Genomic DNA, 24,056 nt, shown 5'->3' on the forward strand with positions numbered 1-24,056 from the left:
ACCCAACACTACCATGACTCCTAAACCGTGCCCTGAACTACCACGACTACACATCTTTTAAATACCTCCAGGGATGGGGACTCCACCACCTCTCTGGGCAGCCTCTTCCAATGCCTGAGCACTCTTTCAGTAAAGAAATTCTTCCTAATATCCAATCTAAACCTCCCCTGACACAGCTTGAAGCCGCATTTATGTGATTTTTGTTTCAGAAAGTTACTAATCTCTGTTAGAGATTTGATATATCTGCATTGTTCAAGACTGCTGTGTTTAATACACGATGCATCAAACGCCTAGATGACCTATAAAAATGATGTGGGTCTGAACATAACATGGATGATTGATAACATGCTGAAGTGGTATCACCATCCCCAAATCAAGCTAACATGGGAAAAAAAAAAAACCACAACACCACACCAAAACACCCCACCAAACCAAAAAACCCCAAAATACCCCAACCAACCAAAAAAAACCAATCGCTGAACTCTCAAGGTAGTGTTTGTGACTTCAGCCTCAAACTTCAGCGTTCAGTACACTACATTAAGCAAAGAACATGCTTTCCCCCCCCCCTTGTGCCCCCCCCCCCAATCTTTTCCCAGTATTTTTGTGTTAATTCTAAAAACAACTTTTCAGAGCCAACTAGCAGCTCTTCAAGCTGTTGCTTTTCTCTTTCACATGCATTCTTTCACATTTGCAGATAAGAAGGAAAGGTTAGCCCCCTAAAGTGCTTTTTACACTTCGTCCATGGTGAACAATGCATAGAAACTTTTCTATGGGTAGGTGCTGACTTTACAACATCAGGACTTAATTTCAAGCTCAGTAAACTGGAACTGAAGATTATCAGGAGACACTTGGAAACGACTGGTTTCACAGAGCACTCTAGTTCCCCAAATTTGAGTTCAGCTTGACCCACCTGGTACCAGGATGGGTGATTATCTCCCACTTATTCTACACGGGCTAAGGGGTTAGGCTGATGCTTTCATGTGACTGTGCATTCTACATAAATACATACACACAGACACTAAACAATATCTATTTAACTATTTTAAATCTCTGCTGTTTCTCCTAGTGGCCAAGTTGCTATCGAGCTCTGTTGCGCAGCTTCATTCCTGCTCTAGTTATTTCACTCCCCAGGGCTGCCATGAATACAAAAAATGAAATGAAATCACATGGATTGTGATCTTGTCAGATCTCATAAGCAAGATTTGGCATGGTCATTATTAGAATAGGAGATTTCAAATACAAGCATGAAACAAGCCTATGAAACTTTTCGTACACTGAGTTGAAGTCACTTAGTGCAGCTTCCCTGTAACATCTTCCATTCCTTCAAGTATTTTACTTTATTGCTTTTCACATTCAAGAAGGACCACTGGAAAAACTAGTTGTAAAAATGGCAAAAAAAAAAAAAAAGGAGTCAACTGCTCAGTTTATTCAGAGTACCAGCAACTCACACGGCAGTTTAACAGAAGTTCCACAGGAAATTCAGTCAGCAAAATTAAAAAACCTTATTAGGACTTGATTTGCAAAGAAAAAAAGTCAAGAAATGCCCAGACACGATGCCAACAGTGTAATTATATTAGCCTGTTACAAAACTATTGAAAGCAATGAAATTTTGACTGCTGTCATTGTAAGTGTTAAGAAGATCCTGATTAGTATTAGTTAATCTGGCAGTCCCACTGAGAAGCCCCAACACAGACCAACAGCATACCTGAGAGGTGGTTCTGTTGCTCCACAGCTTCTCAGCAGCTTCAGTCACCTTGGAGCACAGAAACTGACAGTACAAAACAACAGCAGCTTACCTGACTCTCCGTGCAAAAGGCACAAAAATCGATTCACATCTAGGGGTACAACATGGAGCCTCTGTCTTTAAAAGGCCCACAGCTTACAGGTTGAGAAGGCCAAGTTTCCAAAAAGATTACACTTCTAAAGAAAAAAGTCTCCACAGTGCTTAGTAAGTATAGACACAAACATTCCTCTGAGTGCTTTGTTTAAAAAAAAAAAAAAAAACACCACAAAACCCAAACAAACCCAACAAACATAACTGGTGCACATGTATTAAATTCTCAGAGATTTATGTCTAAGCAGGGAGTGGTGACTGCCGGATCTCAGGGACAAGCAGAGGAGTAAGGATCAAACAAGTATTCAAAAACCCCGAAACACATTACTATTGTAGGTGCCAGATTTAAGGTTTCAGCTTTGCAAATGACTACTGGAAGGTTCATGGTCCCTAAAGGAATAGTTGGGTGGTGAAGAGATGCTGCAACGGGTTGTGTAGATCTACTGTAGACTTGCCAATACATACTTGTATCCAGCTGGTCCCAATTAATAGGATATATCCTGGCGGTTGCTGGCAGCCTTCAAGCGGCTTTAATTTATGCCACGGACCAGACTGGCAACCAGAGGACTCAAGACAAAGACTCTGCGTAGATGGCATAGAGTCATCTCCCCACTCTGCAGAATTACATCAGGTAGCCAAGTGGATAGGAGTATAACAATGAAATACATTGCCATATATAAACAAACATCTTGGAGGGAACAACGAGAAAAAAGGTAGTATTGACAACTTATGCCCAACAACAAATGCCATTTAATTCTCATTTTAACCTGAGCATGATTTCCACCATCTGCCCCTCTCACCCCCACCTCCCCAGTCCCAGAGAGACACCTCTACAGCATTTGCTAGAATAACTACATTTCACTGAGGCAAATATATGTATAACCAGTAAGCTTAACAGCAACAATAAAATTATCAAAGAAATTTGGAGGAATCATTTGCGTAAAGTTGATAGTAGTCCAGTGTCCCAAACAAAATTACTATTCAAACAAATTATTGTTTTCAACACACAGGAACTGCCCTGCCAGAAAAAAAAAAAAAAAAAAAAAAAAAAGATAGCTTTTAATCTTTAATCTGAAACTTAGTTAGGAAAAGGGAGAAGAACTGATGATAGTAGGATCTCTGAAATTATGGTTAAACAGGTTAAAGTGGTTCTTAAAGGCAAAAGGTTGATACAAAGTATTTTTAGTATTTTCTTTCCAAGTAACATTCATGTAAATTTCATGGAAGGGTAAGGTTGTTCTGAAGCTTGGAAGTGCTGTGTATACAAGATGTGCCAGCAAGTTCAATATTCGGAATATTAAACTTCATCAGACTGTAAGCCAGGCAATCATTAAACAGTAACATTAGTAATAACAGAGGACTCTGCTGCTTAAGACACTTGGAAAAAAGAGGAACATGGAGAATTTCACAGAATTTATATTTCATAGCACAACTTCCCATTTTACGATTCTCTTTTTATTTACTTCTCAGTGTTTAAAGCAGAATATCAATTACATACGTTTTTAATACTAAACACAACCTCTTAAAATAAAGAGGAAGATTAAGTGAGAACATAGCTACAGCAGCATCAGTCAGAGAACAAAGCAATGAAGCTTGTGCAAATACTTCAGAGCAGGACTCAAACTTCCCCCCAATTCTGAAGTGTTCAGATTCCTGGGAATAAGTGCAGGCAATTTGGCAAGCATGGTCATGAATATATTAACTGACAAGAACCATTTCCCCACCCCAGTTAATATATATCGGAGGAAAACTTTGTGTAAAGAGGTTCAAATAGCTATGTATCTCAGGCTAAAAATACCAAGAACTCCCTCAGCTGGAAGTTGTTAGCAGAGCTCTGAAAAAATTAAGGAACCAGGACAGCACAAAATTCTTTCCCTTCCCTGAAGAAAATAAACTGTAGGAAAGTATTCAAAACATAATAAAAGAGGTGACTCACCCCTATCAACATACAGTACACACTGGAAGGAGGGGTGGGGGAACGGGGATGCACACCCAACCGTGAAGCCCTGGTGGGAGGAGAACAGCCATCACCGCTCCCTGCTCCACCAAAGCACGCAGTTCCTGCCCCCGGCGTCAATCTGAAACTGTTACCACAACAGTTTCGTAATACACATAGTCGTCCTGCCCTGAAGGATGACCTGTGGTACTTGAAGGTCTTCAGAGAAAGGTAAATGACCACACCAGTAAGTGATTGCTCCTGGAGCCTTCTGCCCAGGTTAACTCTTCCCTCAAGTAGGATGCTCCTCGAGAATGCTGCAAACTCCCACGCCAGGAACCGAAAGGCTAGAGATATTTTAAATTAACTTCTTAGCCGAGATTTCCAGACCAGGGTTGTATTCTTCATTTCTTATTTATTTTTCAAAATTAAGGTGCTGTAGTCAAATGAGCAAACCCAGACCTAGATGAGCCAGCTTTGTTTTGGTTTGCGGATAGGCACATATACGTCATTGAGCTGTTTCGTTTTTGTGAGCAGCAGGGTATTGAAAAGCAAGCACGATCCACCTGTGTACAACCGCATTCCACACTCAGAGGAGTGAAGAAACCCAGCAGAATAGGTGCATATCAACTATAGAAGAAACATAGCAACTGTGTTGTTTTAGGACACTTAAACCAGCAAACCATCTAAAATGGTATCACATTATTTCATTTTGGATGGAAAATTATTAAAATGCTGGAGGAACTGCACAAAGAGAAATATTTTGTTAAAGCATATCACACAGTCTTACCATTTTGTAATCTCATAATGGAAACTTGTACATCACGTTGGGTCATACCACACTAGAGACACTCAATTGGGTTTGGATTTGTCAGAACCACCTCAGGTAGCTTCTTCCACACAGCATCCAACAGAAGGGTAGGATGCTTCTGTACACTAACGTCTGCACTTACACAGAAGTTCAAAAAAGAAAGAGAATACTGGCACAAGTCTGCTGACCTCCAGCAGACACTGTAGTTGAACATCACTTACATGAATGTCCAAGAGACGGCTGAAATTCACTTAATTTTACAACTGTGTGACATTAAAAAAAATAAAGACAAAAGGAAATTCTGCATTCTGCCACGAAGAAATACTCATATCCCAACCACTCCAGGCAGTGATGTTCTTGGACTCTACATACAGATACAGAACATTAAGAGGCAGAGCATCTTGTGGGCTGGAAAATGACAGTTTACTGAAATTGAAACTTTGAATGTAAGGGGCAAAAAACCCCCTTTGACTACTCTGTAACGATGCCTCAACATGGTAAATGAAGGAATGTCACGGCATAACTCATGGGTTAAATCACATCACTGAATGTTATTTTCTTTCTTTGCTACCAATTTATAGAACTAATTTCTCACTTGTACATGTTGGATCAAAAAACATGCAGAGAGATTCTGGGAAGCTTCCCATGCTAAACAGTGGGTCAGAGGAAAAGGACATGAGAAGCCTGGTCCAAGCAGCACCTCCGAGTGGCCAGGCACATCATATATTATTATGGAATACACAGCATTTTTATCTTATGGTCCTTACAGCCATAAGGCAGGCTGTGGAGCAAATAGAGTTCAAACACAATCTCAATACTTCAGATGGTTTATGTATTATTTCAAAAAGTGGAAGGTCCGACCTGTCCTCTTCGAACATTTATGTTTAGCTGAAATATCTGCTGCTAGCTTAAGAGCACAGGCCTCACTCCGTTCACATTACTCAGTCCCCTGCACGCAGTACATTAACCTTGTCTTTCACAAGGCACGAGTTCTCTACCCATTTGATGTACTTCTACTGCACTCTGTACTCTACATCATATAACACACCTTTCACAAAAGAGCCACAATAAGTAGTAAAGTTAATGGTCAACATGAAAACACATCGCTTTTGCAATGCATATGCTAAGGAATGAGCTAGGAGAGGACCAAGAGGTGAGAAAACAGACCGGCGGCACCATGTACTTCATCCTCTTTTTCATGTTGCTCTCAGTATTTCCCCAGACCGAGGAACGGGACTGTGAAGTTCTCTCACCAACAAAAGGTGCTGCTTTGGACTCCAGCCATGGTACTGTATAAGGTATGGGGGTCTGAGGACACTGTAAGGCCAAATCTGTGAGTACTACCATTCGCTAGAACAAATCAAAAGAGCTGGCGGGGGGGGGCCGACGGGGAGACAGGGGGGCAAAAAAAAAAAACAACCAAAACCACCAAAGAAAAAGGAAAACAAAAAAAAGGATAAACCTCTGGGGCACAAAAGCTTACTCATGTCATTTGGGCTGTGAAAAGGGGAAAAAAAACCTATATCTTTTTTGGATCAGCTGTGTCCATTGCCAGGGGCTATCCAGGGAGACATACTGATGGAAGCTTTTTGGAGAAATCAGAAGCTTGTCTTACCAGACAAGCATTAGGGGAGTTGTACATTCCTAGGCAGAAAAAAAATTTACATATATTGACAGCTTTTGTTGTTTTCAGGTGTTTTCATTGACATCGCTCAAATAAATACTTTGCTTTAAGAAGTCTGGTTGTTGGGTACTCCTGTCATTGCTCCCAAAGAGAAGTAAGTCACAGGTATTGTGCACAAAGTCAGCCTTGGTGAGTTAACTGAAGTTACTACACAACAGACCACCTGCAAGCCACAGGTAGGAAACAGTAAAGTTCGTAGTCAGTACTAAGACAAGGATTCTAGATTTTAGAAGAGCAAACTTCAGGTCCTCAGAGCTCAGTTGTGAGGGATTCCATGGGATGCTTCCATGGAAGACAAAGGAGCTGAGAGTTCTTCAAGAACACTCTCTTAGAAGCACAAAACCAGTTTATCCCCTACAAAGGTAAGGGAAGTAAGTGGAGCAAAAGGCCCCCTGGCTCAATCATGAACTCCTGGGTCTACTCAAATCCGAAAGAGAAGCATACCAGAGATGGAGAAGTGGAAGATTATCCGTTGAGAGCTACAAGGGCATTGCCAGAGCATGCAGAGATGCAGTTAGAAAAGCAAAAGCCCAGCTCAAATTGAAACTGGCCGTAGATGTCAAAAATAACAAGAAAGGTTTCTTCAGGTATGTCAACCACAAGCAGAAAAAGAAGGAAAACATAGGCCCACTGTTAAACAGAATAGAAGAGGCAGTCACCAACAATGCTGAAAAGGCAGAGGTCCTCAACACTTTCTTCACCTCTGTCTTTACCAACACTGTTGGGTCCCAGGCTTCAGGAACGAAATTCCTGGTTGCTCCAAACATAGACCCACCATCAGTGAAGAAAGAGTTAGTATGTGAATTACTACAGGAGCTTGACTCCTACAAATGGGCCCTGACGACATCCACGTGAGGGTGTTGAAAGCTAGCTGACGTCATTGCGAGACCACTCTCCATAATCTTCAAGAAGTCATGGAGAACGGGGGATGTCCCAGAGAACTGGAGGCAGGCAAATGTTACCCCTATCTACAAAAAGGGCTCGAGGGAGGATCCGGGTAACTATAGGCCCATCGGCCTGACTTCAGTCCCTGGGAAAGTTATGGAACAAATCCTCTTGAGGGCCAAATCACAAGTCAAATGAAGCACATGATTGGGAAAAGCTAACATGGCTTCACTAAAGGCAGATCGTGCTTGCCAAACCTGGTGGCCTTCTGTGACAAAGTGACTTGCCTCGTTGACATGGGGCGGGCGGTGGACATTGGCTAGCTGGACTTCTCCAAGGCTTTTGATAGGGTTCCCCATGGCCTCCTTCTGGAGAAATGAATGTGTCTAGGCCATAACAAGTGGTCTGTGCCGTGAGTGGGGAACTGGCTGACAGGCCGCACCCAAAGGGTGGTGGTAAATAGCTCCTTTTCAAACTGGCAACCTGTCACTAGTGGAGTCCCCAGGATCAATACTGGGTCCAATGTTATTCAACATCTTTATAAGTGATCTGGACAAGGGCATCCAGTGTAGCCTAATGAAGTTTGCAGATGACACCAAGTTGAGTGGGGAAGTAGACACTCCAGAAGGGAGAGCTGCTCTGCAGGGAGATCTGGATAGGCTGGAAGAGTGGGCCAGCAAGAACCTTATGAAGTTCTACAAGGACAAGTGTAAGGTCATGCCTTACCTGGGAAAACATAACCCAGGAGTGCAGCACAGACTGGGATCCACCTGGCTGGAGAGCAGCTCTGTGGAAAGGGACCTGAGGGTCCTGGTGGACAGGAAGCTCAACATGAGCGAACAGCGTGCTGCTGCGGCCAAGAAGGCCAACAGGATGCTGGGTTGCATCAAAAAGGGCATCGCCAGCAGAGAGAAAGAGTCATTATCCCACTCTACTCAGCGCTTGTCAGGCCACACCTGGAGCACTGTGCTCAGCTCTGGTCCCCGCTATACAAAAAGGATGTGGCCAGGCTGGAAGGGGTCCAGAGAAGGGCCACCAAGATGATCAAAGGACTGGGAAGCTGCCATACGAGGATAGGCTGGGGGAGCTGGGTTTGTTCAGCCTTGAGAAAAGGAGGCTCAGAGGGGATCTCATCACCGTGTACCAGTACTTAAGGGGTAGCTACAAAGAAGATGGAGACTCCCTTTTTAGATGGAGTCACATGGAGAGGACAAGGGGGAATGGAGACAAGTTGCTCTTGGGGAGATTCCAATTGGACACAAGAGGGAAATTCTTCACAGTGAGGACAGTCACCATTGGAATAATCTCCCCAGGGAAGTGGTTGACTCGGCCACGTTGGACACCTTCAAGAGCCGTCTGGACAGGGTGCTGGGCCACCTTGCCTAGACTGTGCTCTTCCCAGAAAGGTTGGACTAGATGATCCCTGAGGTCCCTTCCAGCCTGTGATTCTGTGATACCAAGAGATATGACAAGAGTATAAGCGTGACACTGAATAAGCGCAGAAGTGGATCAAGAGTACAGTCAGTTAGTATATTAACCCTGAAAATACATCTTCTCATTTGATTCAGTATTTGAATCAAAATGGTTTGTTGTTTGTTTTTAATCAACCTGCTTCTGTGACTCAATACGTGCAGGTGATGTCCAGTTGCCTGTTCTAAGGACACAGATATTAACCTTGCCTTCCAAGCTTGAATATATACATAGACCTATGCATGTATACATACACACACAATACAACATGGAAAATTAGTACATTCAGTTTCAGCCTGGGAGAATGCAACGGTCATGTTTCTTCAGTTATGTTAATTCTTTAAATATGCTATTGGACTGGAAAAACAAATTCCAGGAAAGGTTTGACCCTGCTAAAAAGTAACTGTCACAGAACTGGTTTTAAGTTTAGCTGAAATCCGTAACTGAATCACAAAGACAAAATAGCTATGAAAAAAAAAATCCATTTTGACGCTGCAGAATACAAGGAACTACGTTGCCGGATTACACTGTTGGTCCCTTTAATCTAGTTTCTTGTTTCCCTTTACAGCCCCGTTGGAATGCTTCAAAATAAGTTGTTAGAAAGCCTGAGGCATATACAACACTGTCACAGGTTAGGTTTCCCTTCAGTTTCCTCAATTAGTTTTCCACTTGTATTCTGAATTAGTGAGAATTCCAGTGTTTGTACTGGACAGAGGAGTGTGCTCGCTTAAGTATACAGTTCCTTGTAGAAGCAAAGCTCTTCTCTGTAACAATACACTATGCCAGAGAGCTGCTCTACAGCAATTAGACAGAAACTAATACCAAAACACTTTCGTAAGTTTGATGTGTTTCCTCTCAACTGCACTTTATCATCCCTACTCTTGCATTAGCAGAAAGTCTCTTTTGCACAAATCACACTATCTTTTAAGAAACACTCCTGATCTGTTTCAAAGCCCATGGCCATGGCAGAGGACATCCAGCTACAGGACTCGAGCATTTCAAGCACATAAGCTGTGAAAATGAACATTGATACCAGTGTGCCTCCTTACCTAGTGGGTAACTGTGAACTGACACTACATAAACAAAGATTTTTAGCTTTGGATGATGTCTTGAGTGTTTTACCAGTTCAGGCTACTAAGAATCAAGACGGTATTAAATACAAAGAAACAAGACTAACTATTGTATCACAGTGATGTATCACAGTGATACAATACTTCCTATAGTCCCTGATACAGCCTGCAGTTTTCAGCCGATTCTCCTTGTCAAAAGTGTTTGTGTGAGCGCCTGGAATATGGAACCAGCACACCCACAGTCTGTTGCAGGCATGGCTGTGCATTTCCAAATGCATTTGTTTGGCTTGCAGTCTCAGTATTAAAACCACAGAGTCTTTTTTCAACTTTCTAAAGCATTTTGTAAGAGCTTTACTAGATAGTAACATGAGCGAAACGCTGCTCAGTTCAGTTGTATCATTTTACAAGGGAAAAATAGTTATGGTTTTAAGACAAGAAAACCTTCTGTCTATTATGCCTTTTTTTTTTTTTTTCCAAATTACTAATCCCACACAGAATTGGAGAATGACACCAGGCAACTCCAAACTCTTTTTTTCCCCTCTAGTTTTGAATAATTAACTACAGACTACAGGGCTGTTTGGGGAATATTGAGAAAGATTTGTAAGTAACTTCCTCGATTACTGGAATTAGTACAGATATACCTGCATCCACTGTTCCAGTCTGATTTTTTTTTTAATAATCTATTTTAAATGTTCTGTGAAATCATACAAAATAATTTTTTATTCACTCTTTATAGGTTCCCCAACTACAGCTGGGCAAATTATTTAAGTCTTGCATCTTCAAATCATAAGATACAGCTTTCTTTGTGTTCTGCTGCATTATAGTCTCTCATTTCATTTATAAAAAGATTTTAAAATATGTATAACTAGGTTTGCAGTTACACATGTCCTCAGATATTGGTCTCGTAAGAGTAAACATCTTTCTTTTATAACAAATTAGATGTACAGATAGCAAAATTAAAAGTGACACCATTTGAGGAGCTACAGCAGAAGTCAGAAACACCAATGCGTTGTACCTTTCAGATCTGCTTGTCAAGCATAATACCATTACTAGAGGCATATTTTCGTATTTCTCACGCTGCTCTTCACCTTCTGATCAGAAGCTCTCCTTTATCTTTTCTAGCTTAGTATTTTTTCTATGCAAGCTCTAGGTGTTTATTTGTTCATCACGTACTTTTCCTACTCCAATCCTGAAAATCAACTTTCATTTATATTATTTTACAACATGCATATAAACACACAGGAAAAACAAACTGAATTCTTCGGGCCAGGATATATGTCTTCAAGTTTTTAAAGCATCCTCTCCATGTATAATGCTCTATAAATATTTTATTAACACCGACATCATCATAGAAGTCTTTTTGGCTTCCAGAAGCCTACCTGTGCAGTGGCAGGAGGCACCAGCAATTCTGCTGCCCATCACTGAAGATGACTGACTGCTGGAACAAGCTACTGAGCAGCAGTTCACCAAAGTTTAGGAAGCACTTACAGAAGATGCAATTAATTCAGACAACTTTTGACTATATTACTCAAAGGGCTTTTACTTGCAATTCACATTAGACAACATACACCGATTTAGGAGAGGTTTAGTAATAAATAATTAAAGGAGCCTAATAGTTCAAGAGACTGTCAGTGGAAGTGCTAACCTTCGCTTCTAGTGCAGCGTCAGATTTGGCAGGGGAGCTTCAATACTCCCAATCCACCTGATGAAATTTCATTAAATCATCCACACTCCTGACCACATAAATAGTGTCTATCAACTCACCACCACCACCTCAATTCAAAGGATAAGCTAAACAGGAGTAATCAGAGCCATCCAAGACTGGCCCCTGTTCTTTGAGGGTTAGCTGGGAGAGAAGAACAGTAAACAAGACATTTAGCACAGCGAAAGCAAAGGAGTTTTGGTTTATCAAATCTTGCTGTTGCAATCACAAGGATCTGATGAAGCACCGAAACTTCTTTAGTAGGAGCATCAGGTGGCATCCTTACTTACAGCCTCACAAATCACAGTCATACAGCCTGTCAGCCACATGATCCATTTGGTCCTGAGACCATTAAGAACGACATATCTATTAAGGAATTATAGTTCATTTCTGCACTCATGTATTTTCTCCAGAAAGCACAGCCGTTCTGAGGGAAAGACCAACATGACAACACAGGCTACCTCAGGTTGCCACTGATTTTGCTGTTAGCTTTTTTTAACCTATAAGAACACCTTCCAAGACTAAAGCTGCCACTTTCGTTATAAGCACTAAGTTGATTACCACAGAAAACACAGATATTTTACCTTCTTCCAACTACCTGCAAAAACACTTAATCCCAACAGTGGAGCATTCTTATTAACTTCCCAAACTCCTTAGGTGAATTTAAAAATGCATCATCCAGTAACAAGATATTTTCAGTATCAATAGGAAAAAAATATTGCCTGCACTGGAATTTACATGTACTGATAGCTTATTACTACCGATAACTTACTGCTTCTGTATTTTCAAAACACTGTCTTCTTTCTAGAAAAATTACAGGGGTTTGGTTTTCTTTTAAGGTGAAATTGCTCCCAAAAGTCAGAGGCATTCCAAGTAAAATGAAAGATAATTTAGAACATGGGACACTGCAATCAGTACCTTCTTACCTTAATTTCTTCTTCATGACTGAAATTCCCTCTTTCAAGGACAGTCTTTTATTTAGGAATGGGAGATAGGAAAGAAACAAAACAGCCAAGCCCAAGTAGCAAACCAACACTCTCTTTGGAAATTTAGGATTCATCAATCCCATAAAGAGTTTGGAGTTAACATCAAGGGTTGTACTTCAACTAGACTCATACAAACTTAGCAAAAAGTATCAGTTATATCATGGTTGGATCCCAGTTAAATGCTTCTACCTGAACAATAGAACTTCACACTGAAACACAAGCCCAAAGGCAGACTGTGAAGTCTAACAAGGATGTGACCAAGCAGCCTGTGAATTGAATGCTAGGAGGCACTGAGGAGCTGGACAACCCTCACAGTCCACAACTGCAGCTGACACACCATACCTGCCATCAGACCTGTGATTTCTGACATCCAGATTTTTACAAATTGGCAATTTTCTGATTGATATTTGCACAGGAAACAAGGTGGGGGAGAAAGTGTCTTCTCAATACACTTAAAAGAAAGAAATCCTATCGGTCACTGTTCTCTCATGGGTGGGTCAGCTTGAAATTAAAACACAAAACTCCAATAGACTTGCCCGAAGCAAGATTGCATTTTGAAAAGCCTACAGAGAATAAACAGGCAAAGTAAATTATATTAATTTACATTTTGGCTCTTTTATCATAAATTAAGCTGGTCTTCCTAAAAACAATATGTAGATGTCAAAGCTGTGTGCAGGCTGGGGTTTGGTGGAGCCAAAGGCTCCTACATGAGAGGCTCGGGTCACTCTGAGACAGGGAATGGAGATGCAAAGGGAAGAGGAAGAGGAAGGGCTTCGGGGGGCCAATCGCAAGGAGACACTTAGGAGAGTATGACAGCAAGATGGTGATCAAGTCGGTATACTTTAGCCCAGATGCTAGGCCACAATCTGAGAAAAACAAAACAAAAAAAAAGAGGATCTGAACTTACTTAGCTCTTCAGGTTAAACTCAAACTCACACCACAGTATAAGGTGAAGCTCTGCTACTTTACAGAAAAGCAAGCAAGATGCGGGCAAGCAGAAATGAGCTGTCCAACTTCTCTGTCCGACTGTCCAAGCACTCATATGATGAGCAGAAATCACCGTTTTGCCCGGTTTACACATATTACACTAGTCTGGTGTTGGAGAAAACAAAACAAAAAACCCCAAGGAAACAGAAAATTTTAGCATGCCATAGGATGTATAAAATATTTTTTAAAAAGGAAATTTCATGCAGACATCAGCTTGACTATCAAAAGCATACCGGAAGAAAAATCCAGAAACAAATTTATAAATACCTTCAGAATACAGAGATAAGAAAGAGTCAACATCATCCATCAAGAAAAAGAACCTGTCAGTTCAGTCTGGTTTACCTGGGAGATGGCGCGGTGGGTAAGGAGGAACACATGGATGGATTACTAAAAGTTAAGGTACAGAATTTTGATTCTTAGCCTATCATATGACATCTACACAAGCAAATAGTCTTCATGAAAAAATGGTGTACAGTCACATGAAAAAAAATAATGAAAGAGTCATTATCAGAATGTTTCTACAAATGAGAGAATATTTCAATAAAGCTCTTGCTATCCTAAGCCAATTCTATTAAAAGACTTTCATTAATGAGTTGTATGTGGAAACACAGAAGTGTACATGAGAAGTTGGGAACGATTATAAGCCCTTTTGGGGACATGAACAGAATAAGGAAAGTTAATAAGAGAAAATTCAATACAGACAAATACAGAGTACTATACTTAGGAATAAGAAATCAAATACACAAATATGAAATGGGGAATAATTGGCTAGGCAGCAGTATTGTAAAAAGAACCTGGAGGGCATGTGGACTGCAAAGTGGATTATTTTAAGACAAGTAAAAAACAACAAAGCCCAACAACAACAAAACACAAGCAAGTGTTCTAGGGAGTATTAGTAGCACTGCTTTATATATAAAACCTATGTAGTATATATTATCTCAAAAGAGAGGTAATTATTTCATTCTGCTCAGTTCTGTGCTCTTATCTGGACGTGCTACTAATAATATGGAGAAAACCCAAAAAGAGGCCAGAGGCAAGAATCACAGAAGGTTTGAAGAGGACAAAATGACCTGCCACAAAAATAGAGTTTATTTTTGTATTTTATATTTTTATATTTGATGAAGCGGGAAAAAAATAAAAGCTAGAACACTACAGTCTTGACTACTGCCGCCCTTCAGTTTCTTAGAAAAGAATATTTTATGTTCTCACCTCTTACCTTCCTGGGACTGGAAGAGAGATATCCTAAAGCCTACAGAAGCATGTGTAGAGGTCACTGAGATTTCTGAATTAACATGTTTGTTGCTATCTGAGGAAGATCTTCTCTTAGTAGTTGAAACAAGAGCTGTGCATTACCTGACCACTACCTGTTCAATCTCGACTTAGGGGTTTGTGGCTCAACGGAGCAGACACCAGAAAAAGAAACTCCAGCCTTGACTCAACCTGGACAAGCAATCCTTTCTGTCCTGTTTGAACATCAACAAAGCAGGAACCAAGTGGCCCGAATCCCAAGGAACACAGCTGAGAAGCCTTGAAATTGCACCTTTTGATTATTCATGATTAAAAACTATCATCTAGCTGTGTTCTTGCTGGTGCAAAAGGAAGCTTTTGCAGAAGGTTCCAAAAGCAACTGTTTTGAGCAGCTGCCAATTACCTGCACTTTCAGAGTGTCACACTAGGCTGGTGCAGAATTGTGCCCTTTTCTGCACCCTGAGGGTTCATGGAGCGGTCATCATGAAGTGGCTCTACCCAATTACAATGGCATCCTGAATCATGCAAACACAGATTTGTAGTTTCCCTCCAGAAAGAAAGCAGGTTTGCGAGGTCATGCTGTGTGTAAGTATGCAACTGTCCACACCTGGGATAACTTTTGAGTTAATTTTCCGATTTCAAGTATATCCAAAAAACAGACAGCAGTCTCAAAAAAATATTACATTTCTACAAGTTGCTTCAGCTGTCTGCTTTCACTGAAACACCACAGCATGACCTCAAGAAGATAGATGTCCAGCAAATCAGGCTTCACCCATTCTGTAGCTCACAGGACTGCTTGTTTCCATCCTGCCCTGGACTGAATCACAGTCCTTCCGAAGCAGAAGTGATGTGTTGTATCAGGAGAGACATCAGACTCGGGGACAGAGGGGACTGTGCCGATGACAGGTCCTTCTGAGACCACCTGAAATGGTCCTCCATCTCTGGCTGTGTCACAGCATGGGTCCATGTCATAAGCCACTTGGCTGAAACCAACTTTGCACAGAGGATGAGTCATTTTCTGTTCCTCATCTTCCGGCTGCCTGATGTGATAAAATGGCATCTCGGTCTTACAATCAGTGGCAGAAAAGACTGTGGAAGTTGTACGTACACACCAGTGTTTTATGTAATGCTCCAGAAAAAATTAAGGGCTACACAGCTCAAATTGGGCACCCAATAATCAGCAAATATTTTTGCCTTTCACCTTCCTGCACCTTACTGCCATTTCTAAAACTGGCAGGCAGGCAGGAGTAGCTTGACGCATATTTTTAAGGGTTTGTGAAACTCAGTCGCCGTGGCACTGGGCACCAAAGAAACAACATATTCTTCCTGTAAGAACAGCTGTATTATGAAACAGCAAGTCAGCCATAAGGCACAGACCGCATGACAGCAAAATAGCAAATTATCAAATAGCTACTCATTATGAAAACAATGCTCTATTCCCTGCAATAAAAAACCCAGACTGTTTCCAGAGGAAGAAGAAAAATTATATCAGTGAACATGCAAATAAGGACAAAGTAAGAACAACACTTAGTATATGTCCGTATTTGACAATATAAGAGAACTTTATTGAGAATCCAAGTACAACACCCAGACATTGCACCCAGACACATACAGACATGCTATTCCAGCTGCTTTTGAATGGCAAATCCTATCCTTCCCTCCTAGTTTCAGGACTACCATGCACCTCTCTGCCATTTCAGTACTTCATAGGTGTTTGTAGGTTTTACCTTGAAGATAAGACATTTACCTTTCAGTCTCACAGATACTTGCTGGCACCAAAGGAACAGTCATTTTCTACTACCTGGAGGTACAGTATGTTCCTTTAACTTCACAAAAAAAACCTTCCACTTCCTGACTTGTCTCCTTGATCGGCATTGCTGTCCTGGCTCTGCTCCCTGCTTTGGTCTATTTTCCTTGTCTAGATGCACCAGCTCCCACCCAGATCTCTGATCCCAGTGCTGGTCCCCTTAAGGAGCAACTCTGTCACTCCAGACTAGCCATTTCCACCCCACTTCCTCCATCCTCCTTCAAGAGCCAGCTCCAGTTATCTCTAGGTCCTGGCACCTCACAGCTGCAGGCTTCAACTGCTCATATTCACACTCCTCCCCACCAGCGCCCAGTCCTGTTTTTTCTCCCCAAGCCGCTCCTCTGATCCCAGTATCTGCTGCCCTCCCAGCAAAGATGAAATATTCAATGATTACAGTTAGTAAGCTCTAAGCATATGCAAATTGATCTTTTTGAAAAGGCTTGTATCCTGGCTAAATTCAGATGCTTTGTCATGCAAATGGAAAAAGACACATCCCTAGAATAAAATCCCTCGTTTTTCAACCAGATTCCAAGTGTTTTGAAGGAGTGGGGTACTATTGGTCTTCCACCATTAAAGTTGCAAAAACTTTTAAAACACTGGGAAACATACTTCTTCTTTGTAAAATTTTCAAGATCAGTCAAAACATTTCAACTGGAATTTTACACTCACAGAAATTAAATACATTGGCACAAGGCATATATAAACCATTATAAATTTTCCACCCAAACAGTCTAAGTTTGGCAAAGTTATGAAAATCTTGTTTGGTTACTTCAATATTTGTGACGTTATCACATGCCTATACTTTAAGCAAAATGAATTATTAATATATACCAGCTTCTGTTAATTACTGTCTCCTCCAGGAAGATTTAATTATCTCTTAGCCAAGCCCAAATCATGTTTGCTGTAGTCAAGAGTGCATCTGCTGTACCCAGTGGGTCTGAGCAGGCTCCAGAAGTCCTTGCTCTTCAGTAGCATAAGATAGGCTGAGTACTACAGAGCCTATGAAAGCTGGAATCAGACACCTCATAATGGTCATCATTAAGACAAAGCACAAGGTAAATCCCCCAAACCTTTTGTGATCAGACCAATTCTGTAGAGAAAGCAATGCAGCAACTGAAGCATCTTTTTTTTCCTTGGTTCTTGCCAGTCCAATAAAGTACTTGCATGTGTTTAACTGTATGGAAACAAATATCCCTGCCATACACAACACACTTAAGAAGTTGGGTATGTATTTCAGGACGCTGCTATGCCCAAGTGTGTTTCTACGGTCCACCACAGTTATCATTCCAACTATCAGTACCTGTGAAATCTCCACCACAAAAGCATTTATTCTTAGTACTCTGGATTACAGCATATACATTATCTGAAACACCTTCATACGCTGCCCAACATACCTGTGCAGTGTAAAAGAGGACCTGAAGCATTGTGATCAACAATAAATACTGCTAAATAGTTACTATTTCCAGAACTTTCCCTTCTATGCTCTTCCTTACTAAAAAGTTTAATCTCCTAAAATTGTAAAACATGTATGTATATAGACTCTCAGAGCAGTATAACTGCAGCTTTTACTAGATAGTCCTGATGGATTAAATCAGGGTACAAATGTCAAGCATAAATTTTCTTCAACAGGCTGGATTAAACTACTAATTTTGTTTTCAAATGCGGGGCAGGGGGGGATATCAATATGTCTTTCACCACCTGACACTTGAAAAACCAGCTCACCATTTCCCAGGGATGAGCAGCAAATTTATCATTGAAGCAAATTAACTTTAATCTGTATCTTATTTTTATGTAGCTTACAAGCATTACAGTGGGAGAAGCTAACCTAACTATTTTAAATTCATGCAATGCTGTCTTCCCAAATTTGGGGAGGGGAAAAAAAAAACCAACAACACAAACCAAAAAACCCAACACGTTTATCTCTAGAAATCCACAAATCCTCAAAAGCCCTTGGAAATCTCAGTTTTCCTAAACAGCAGCAGAATCAAATGAGGAAAGCATTGGTGAGTTTTTTCTCTTTACAGAGTACCCTACTGGCATCAACACGAAAATGACAGAAGTTGTGTAAATTCCACTCCACTTTCCTGCTTGGGAAGAGAAATCTATCAAGGCAGGCACCCACACGACTCTCATAAAGGAGCGTACGTCTGAACAGCCAACCACCCAGAACAGACTTGAGGAGAAACAGAAAGGAGACATCTTCTTTCTGCTTCAAAGCAGCAGCAAAGTGGAAAAGAAAAACACCCATGTGACCAACTAGCCAAGATCAAACTGAGAAGACACAACTAGGGTCATGCAAAAAAATGGAGCATGACTACCATGATGGCAGCAATCAAGTATTCTCACTTTCTCTTTGTCCCCTCCCACACCAAGCTGAAAAATCAATCCATAACCGACTCTAATGCTTGCTTCTACGTTGTTATTTTGACCATGCATTCTTTTCTGTCAAAGTAAATCACAGTCTCTAGTCACCCGGTCAGTTTTTATACCAAATTTGCACGTCTGCTGAGCCCCAACAAGGTAAGGGCATCTTGAGAAAAAGACGACTTTAGGAGACCACTGAAAGATCAAGACAACTCAACACAGAACATGTAATCCCTTCAGAATTTAGTGTCCCTTATGATGTATGTTCTTTTTTTAAACTATTTTTCTACACATATTTTCTAGAGTAAAACATTATTTACATACAGATAGAGAATTCCACTTGCAAATGCCTATAAAAAATGCTGTTTGAAAAGCGACATAAAATGTGTATAGTCTGCTCCTTCTTTCTCCAAGATTAAAAGTTTACAGAGTTTCACCATTCAGTGAGATGTCAGCAGGTCTAAGCTCCTAACCTGAATTAATCCAACTTTAAGGAATAAGGGGTGGGGGGTTGGGGTGGACCAAACAAGAAAGAGATAATTTCTTGTAAAGAGATAACAAAAGAGGATATTTAGAAATATTTTAGTCCTTTTCCTTTTACAATGCAGATGAGCCTTGTTTGGCCCCAGCACACCACAAGTGGTAGAAGAGCTACTATTTAATACAGCTTTCCCACCCTTTATGCAATAGGGATGGCCTGAACCCAAAATTAAGTCACAGCTGTTCCACAATGGCTGGAAGGGGCACAACACCACTTGTGATCTTCCTCTCTTCATCATCTTCATGCCTCACAGGCATCATATGCCTTCATTTTTAGTGTTTTACCCAGCTGTGCTGTACTGTACCTCTCTGGCATAAAATTAGGTATTATTTTTCCCAAATCCACCTATCCACATTTCACATGTGTTTTTAAGCTATGTAATACAGATAATTTATCCCAAAGGTCCAGCAGAAGGGACAAAGGGAAAGGCCATAAAACGAATGCCATCTTTTTTGAACTGAAAATTTGCCACGGGCCACTATAAATGACTTGCAAAACTTGTTCATTTTAATAGAAATTACAGAACCTCAAAGGACATAAATATTAAAGACAGCATATAGTGAGATACCATGCTACAAACGTATTTGGCCCTGGATTGGTCTGTAAAATATATCACATCCTTGATTACAAACAACATCTGAACAACACACGTTTTCCACACTTGATAAATACTCCTTCACACCCTAGTCCTGTCACTGGCACACATCCTCATGGGGAAGAAACATAGTCCATATAATTAGGCTGTCCAAACCTGCGGTAGTGTATTTTTTTTTATTATTTTCCTAATTCTTACAAGTGTATTTCAGAGATCAGTTATTGGCTACACATTTTAGATACTTAAAACCTTAAGGAGACACGAGAGAGTTAAGTTACATGTTTTGTTCTAAAAACTTTCAAATTAAACCTAATTATAATCCAGTCGTTCTTGATTAAATAAATACTTAATGTATCAGTCAAACATATATATTTTCTCTGTGGTTTTCAAATTATCCCAGTCTCACGCAGAGGTCGGAGCTGTATCTTTGCATACTTAATTCGATGGCAACTTTTCTGAAGGGAACAAGAACTCATGCATCACCTTGGAAGAAGCATTGCATGGCTGCAAAACGATGTCATGAGAAAGTGGGGAAAAAAAATGCAATCACAGCTTTTTGGATGTCAGAAAGAAAGCATATGAAAATGGCAGTTATGTGATCTGATCTACTAAGAAGAAATTTGAAAAGACGAAATACAAAAAAATCTGGAATGTAGACTACATAATGGCATTCCGCAGCCATAAACCAAGTCTTTAGGCTTTTTTTTTTTTAATTGAAGGAAAGGAAGGTTGGGGGTGGGGGGGAATGAGAGAGGAAGAGGGTGTTTTTAAATTCCCAGTTGTGTTTATCCATAAGTAGATGTTACCAAGAAGTTACTGATCTGTCAAGTCCGTGACTTAAGAACAATCCATTTCAGTGTTTTGCATATAATAATCTATACATGAGGAATTCACATTTCAGCTGTTAGTTAAAATGACTGGGAGACAAAGTGTATTTAATCAAACAGCACCATCTAGCAGGCCCCCCATAACTTCACTTAGGAGGTCAGTCGCTACTTGGCAATAGGTCAGTTTGGCAGGCTTGCCCTGAAAATTATTAAGCATTTTCATACTGCATGAAATATTATGTGCTTTATGGCAGCAACAATCCAGAAAAAAAAAAAGTCAGCTACAAGAAGACTGGAAAAAGGGTTTAAAGTTTCAGACCTAGGACCAGAACAGTTGTGTGTGTGGCTTGTATGGGGTAGTTTTTGCAAAGCAGAATTAAAAGAACATGATCTTCATCTGATCCAACAAACGGCAACCTCATAGATCTGTTTCATCTGGTCCCACAGTGCAATCCTACTGTGCCCTTCAGAAACTTACCAAGTGTATGGAGGAACACCAGCAACCATGTAGCACAAGAAAACGGTTTAATTGTATAATTTTGCTATACCAGATAAACAAACGTTCCCACTAGGCACTTAGGCAGTTATTTTTAAAATTATTCATACTTTGGGAGTAAGAAGTGCCACCAGTTGATTAGATTTTAGTGCCCAAGTTGTGCCTGCCACTCCATCTCAGCAATTAACATTTCACGTCAGTGCTGCCTCCCTCTTCCTCTACCTTTCCACTGCAAAGTTACATATGAAATTCCCAGACATAACAACACTTTTAAACTTCCCCTAGCATCTCCTTCTCCTGTAGCAACAGGGATGCCTGGCCTGCTGCTGCTCTAGGAAGTATGGATGCCAGTCTCTGGAATTAGGAAGTCTCCAAAATACTGTAGCAAAAACCCCCAAACAAACAGAAAAACCCCAACAACAACAACAAAAAAAAACTTTCAGGTGAAGGTTCAAGACAAACTGCCTGAAGGGAAACTCATCAGCCGTGCACGGAGTACTGAGCCTGATGTTCAGTGCAATCCCGGAGCAATGCGATTTTTGCAGTGGGTAGGTGCAAACCTGCTTTCTGGCTGGAGGTCTCCCATGCCCGGACCCCCTCAGCAGCCCTACCCCGACCTTCCCCGGGCTGAAGCCACCTCCGATACCCTTCCTCCTCCTCCTCCTCCTCCTCTCAGGGGCTTTTCCTCCCCCTCCAACACCGCCGCCTCCTCCCCGCGCTAAACCACCCTCAGCAACGCTAAGAAGCTGCCACCACCGACAACTTCAAGCGACGCCCTCCATTCCAAAAAAACTCCCTTTTCCTCCCCAAAATTCTTTCCCGCCTGTCACCGCCGCCGGGCAGGGGCAGGACAGGGCTCAGGGAGGGAGGGACCCCCCCAGGCCCTCCCCAGCAAGGCGGGGGCTGCTCGCCGCCCCGCCGCATCCCACGGGGGGACCGGGGGGGGACCCGCTCCGCTCCCCGCCGCCGGTCGCTCCCCGCAGCCATGCAGTTACACACGGGGGCGGGGGGTATACAGGAGCCCTCGCGCGGTGCAGCTAGAGCTTTTATTAGCAAAAAAAAAAAAATTTTAAAAATTTTAAAAAGTAGTTTGTGCGTGCTGTTTCGCCACCAGCAAGGATTCATGCCGGGAGTGGAGGGGGGTGGATGAGGGAACCCCGCCGCGCACCGGCACCCTCCCCCCCGCCCCCCAAAAATACCAAGAACCAAAAAAACAACCGAAAAGCGGGGGGTGCCCACCCCGGCAGCACCTTTGTTCGGCGGGCGGGAGCCCGAGCGCAGCGCCCCGCCGCCCCCCCGGCCCCGGAGAACAATGCGCGGCGGGGCCGGGGCCGGCGGGCTGCGCGGTCCCGGGGAAAAGTTGCCAAGCGGCGAGTTGGGAAGCGGCGTGAGGCGGACCCCGCCGCCCCGGGTCTTTGTTGCCCGGGTCGTCCCGGCACCTGGCGCCGCCGAGCCCCGCGGAGGGCGCCGGGGACGGGGGGACGGGGGGACACAGCCCGGTGCCGCCCGCCCGCCCCGCCGAGGAGCGGCGGGGGAAGGGAAGGGGTCGCCCGCCGCAGCCCCCCGGCCCGGCCGCCGCTGTCCCGCCGCGGGGACCCCCACCTCTCCTCCGCCGCCCCCTCCCGCCCCAGCAGCGCGGCCTCGGCCGCCTGCCCCCCTCATGCCGACCCGGGCGGCGCCGGGTCCCCTCGCTCCGTCTGTCCCTCCGTCCGTCCGGCCTCCCGCCGCGCCCGCGCCCGCGCCGCCCCGCACCGCCCGCCGGTAGGAAAGTTACTTTGCGCGCAGGGTGTGCGCCCGCCTAAGGCGCGGTCCGCCCGGGCGGCCCGGCGGGCTGTACTCACTTCTCCCTGGCCTGGCTGTCGGACGGGACGCTGCTGTTGCTCTTGCCTTTGCCGTACATGCCTGCAGAGAGCTCCGACTGTCACGCACCTGTCAACCCATCACAGCCTCCCCGGGAACAGCCCCGTCACCATGGAGACGCCGCCACACACACATCCCATTGGCCGAGCGAGCGGGCGGACACGCCCCCCGCGCCGTGATAGACAGGCGGAGACCCGGACGGGCTGCTCCCTCCTCCCCCCCCCCGGCTCCTCCCCCCCGCCCCCCCCGCGCTCTCCCTTCCCCGGCGCAAGGGGGAATTAGAAACGGTTCTAGAAGGATTTTAAACAACCGGCTGTTCCGAGCGACCGACACCCGCCCGCCGCCGCTGCCGGCGAGGGAGAGCGCGGCGGCGAGCGGCAAACTGCGGACCGGACTCCTGCACCGGCGGCAGCTGGCGCCGACAGCCCGCCGGCCCTCCCTCACCGGCTCCTTCCCGCCCGCTCCCCTCAGCCGGCCGCTGCCGCTGTCGGCCCCCTCCCCTCCACAGCCACCACCTCCACCACCCCTCGGGCGGCCGCCGGTGTGTCCGTGTGTACCCCCCCCCCCCCCCCCGCCGTGTGTCCCAGCTCACTTCCCCTCCGCGGTCGCCCCCTCACAGCCCCAGGTCTCCTCAGGCCCCCCCGCCCTCCTCCTCGTACCCCCTCAGGGCAGCCGGGGTCGCCGCGCCCCGGCCCCTTAGAGCCACCCGCCCAGCCCGCACCCCACGGGGACCCCCCGAGACCCGCCCGGTGCCCCCATTTCCTCAGCGCCGAAGGTCAAACCCTTCTTGGCGGGGTCAGGAAGGGCAGAGAGGGGCCGAGGGATCCCTCCCTGCCACGAGGAGGCCGTCCCCGGGTGGGGGTAGGGGGGTCCCCGGCACGCCCGCTGGGCTCCCACAGCCCGGGGGTAAGTTGGGCCTCGGGGGCTTGAGCCGAGACCAGCCTTCAGCGACT

At 43.7% G+C, this 24,056-nt stretch overlaps 1 protein-coding gene across 3 annotated transcripts in view; it reads right to left on the reverse strand.

The window, feature by feature from the left end:
* The window catches only part of SSBP2 (single stranded DNA binding protein 2), a 196,469-nt gene extending 173,229 nt beyond the window's left edge, over positions 1–23,240 (reverse strand). The window contains exon 1 of one of the 3 annotated variants that reach the window (XM_064438968.1): positions 23,085–23,240. In XM_064438968.1, the coding sequence (XP_064295038.1) occupies positions 23,085–23,143 (59 nt within the window). In that variant the 5' untranslated portion in view covers positions 23,144–23,240. The remainder of the gene's footprint in view (positions 1–23,084) is intronic. The other 2 variants (XM_064438967.1, XM_064438966.1) reach the window with 2 other exon arrangements.
* Positions 23,241–24,056: the final 816 nt, after the last annotated feature.

Source organism: Phalacrocorax carbo, chromosome Z (genome assembly GCF_963921805.1).
Source record: "Phalacrocorax carbo chromosome Z, bPhaCar2.1, whole genome shotgun sequence".
Classification (NCBI taxonomy): Eukaryota; Metazoa; Chordata; class Aves; order Suliformes; family Phalacrocoracidae; genus Phalacrocorax; species Phalacrocorax carbo.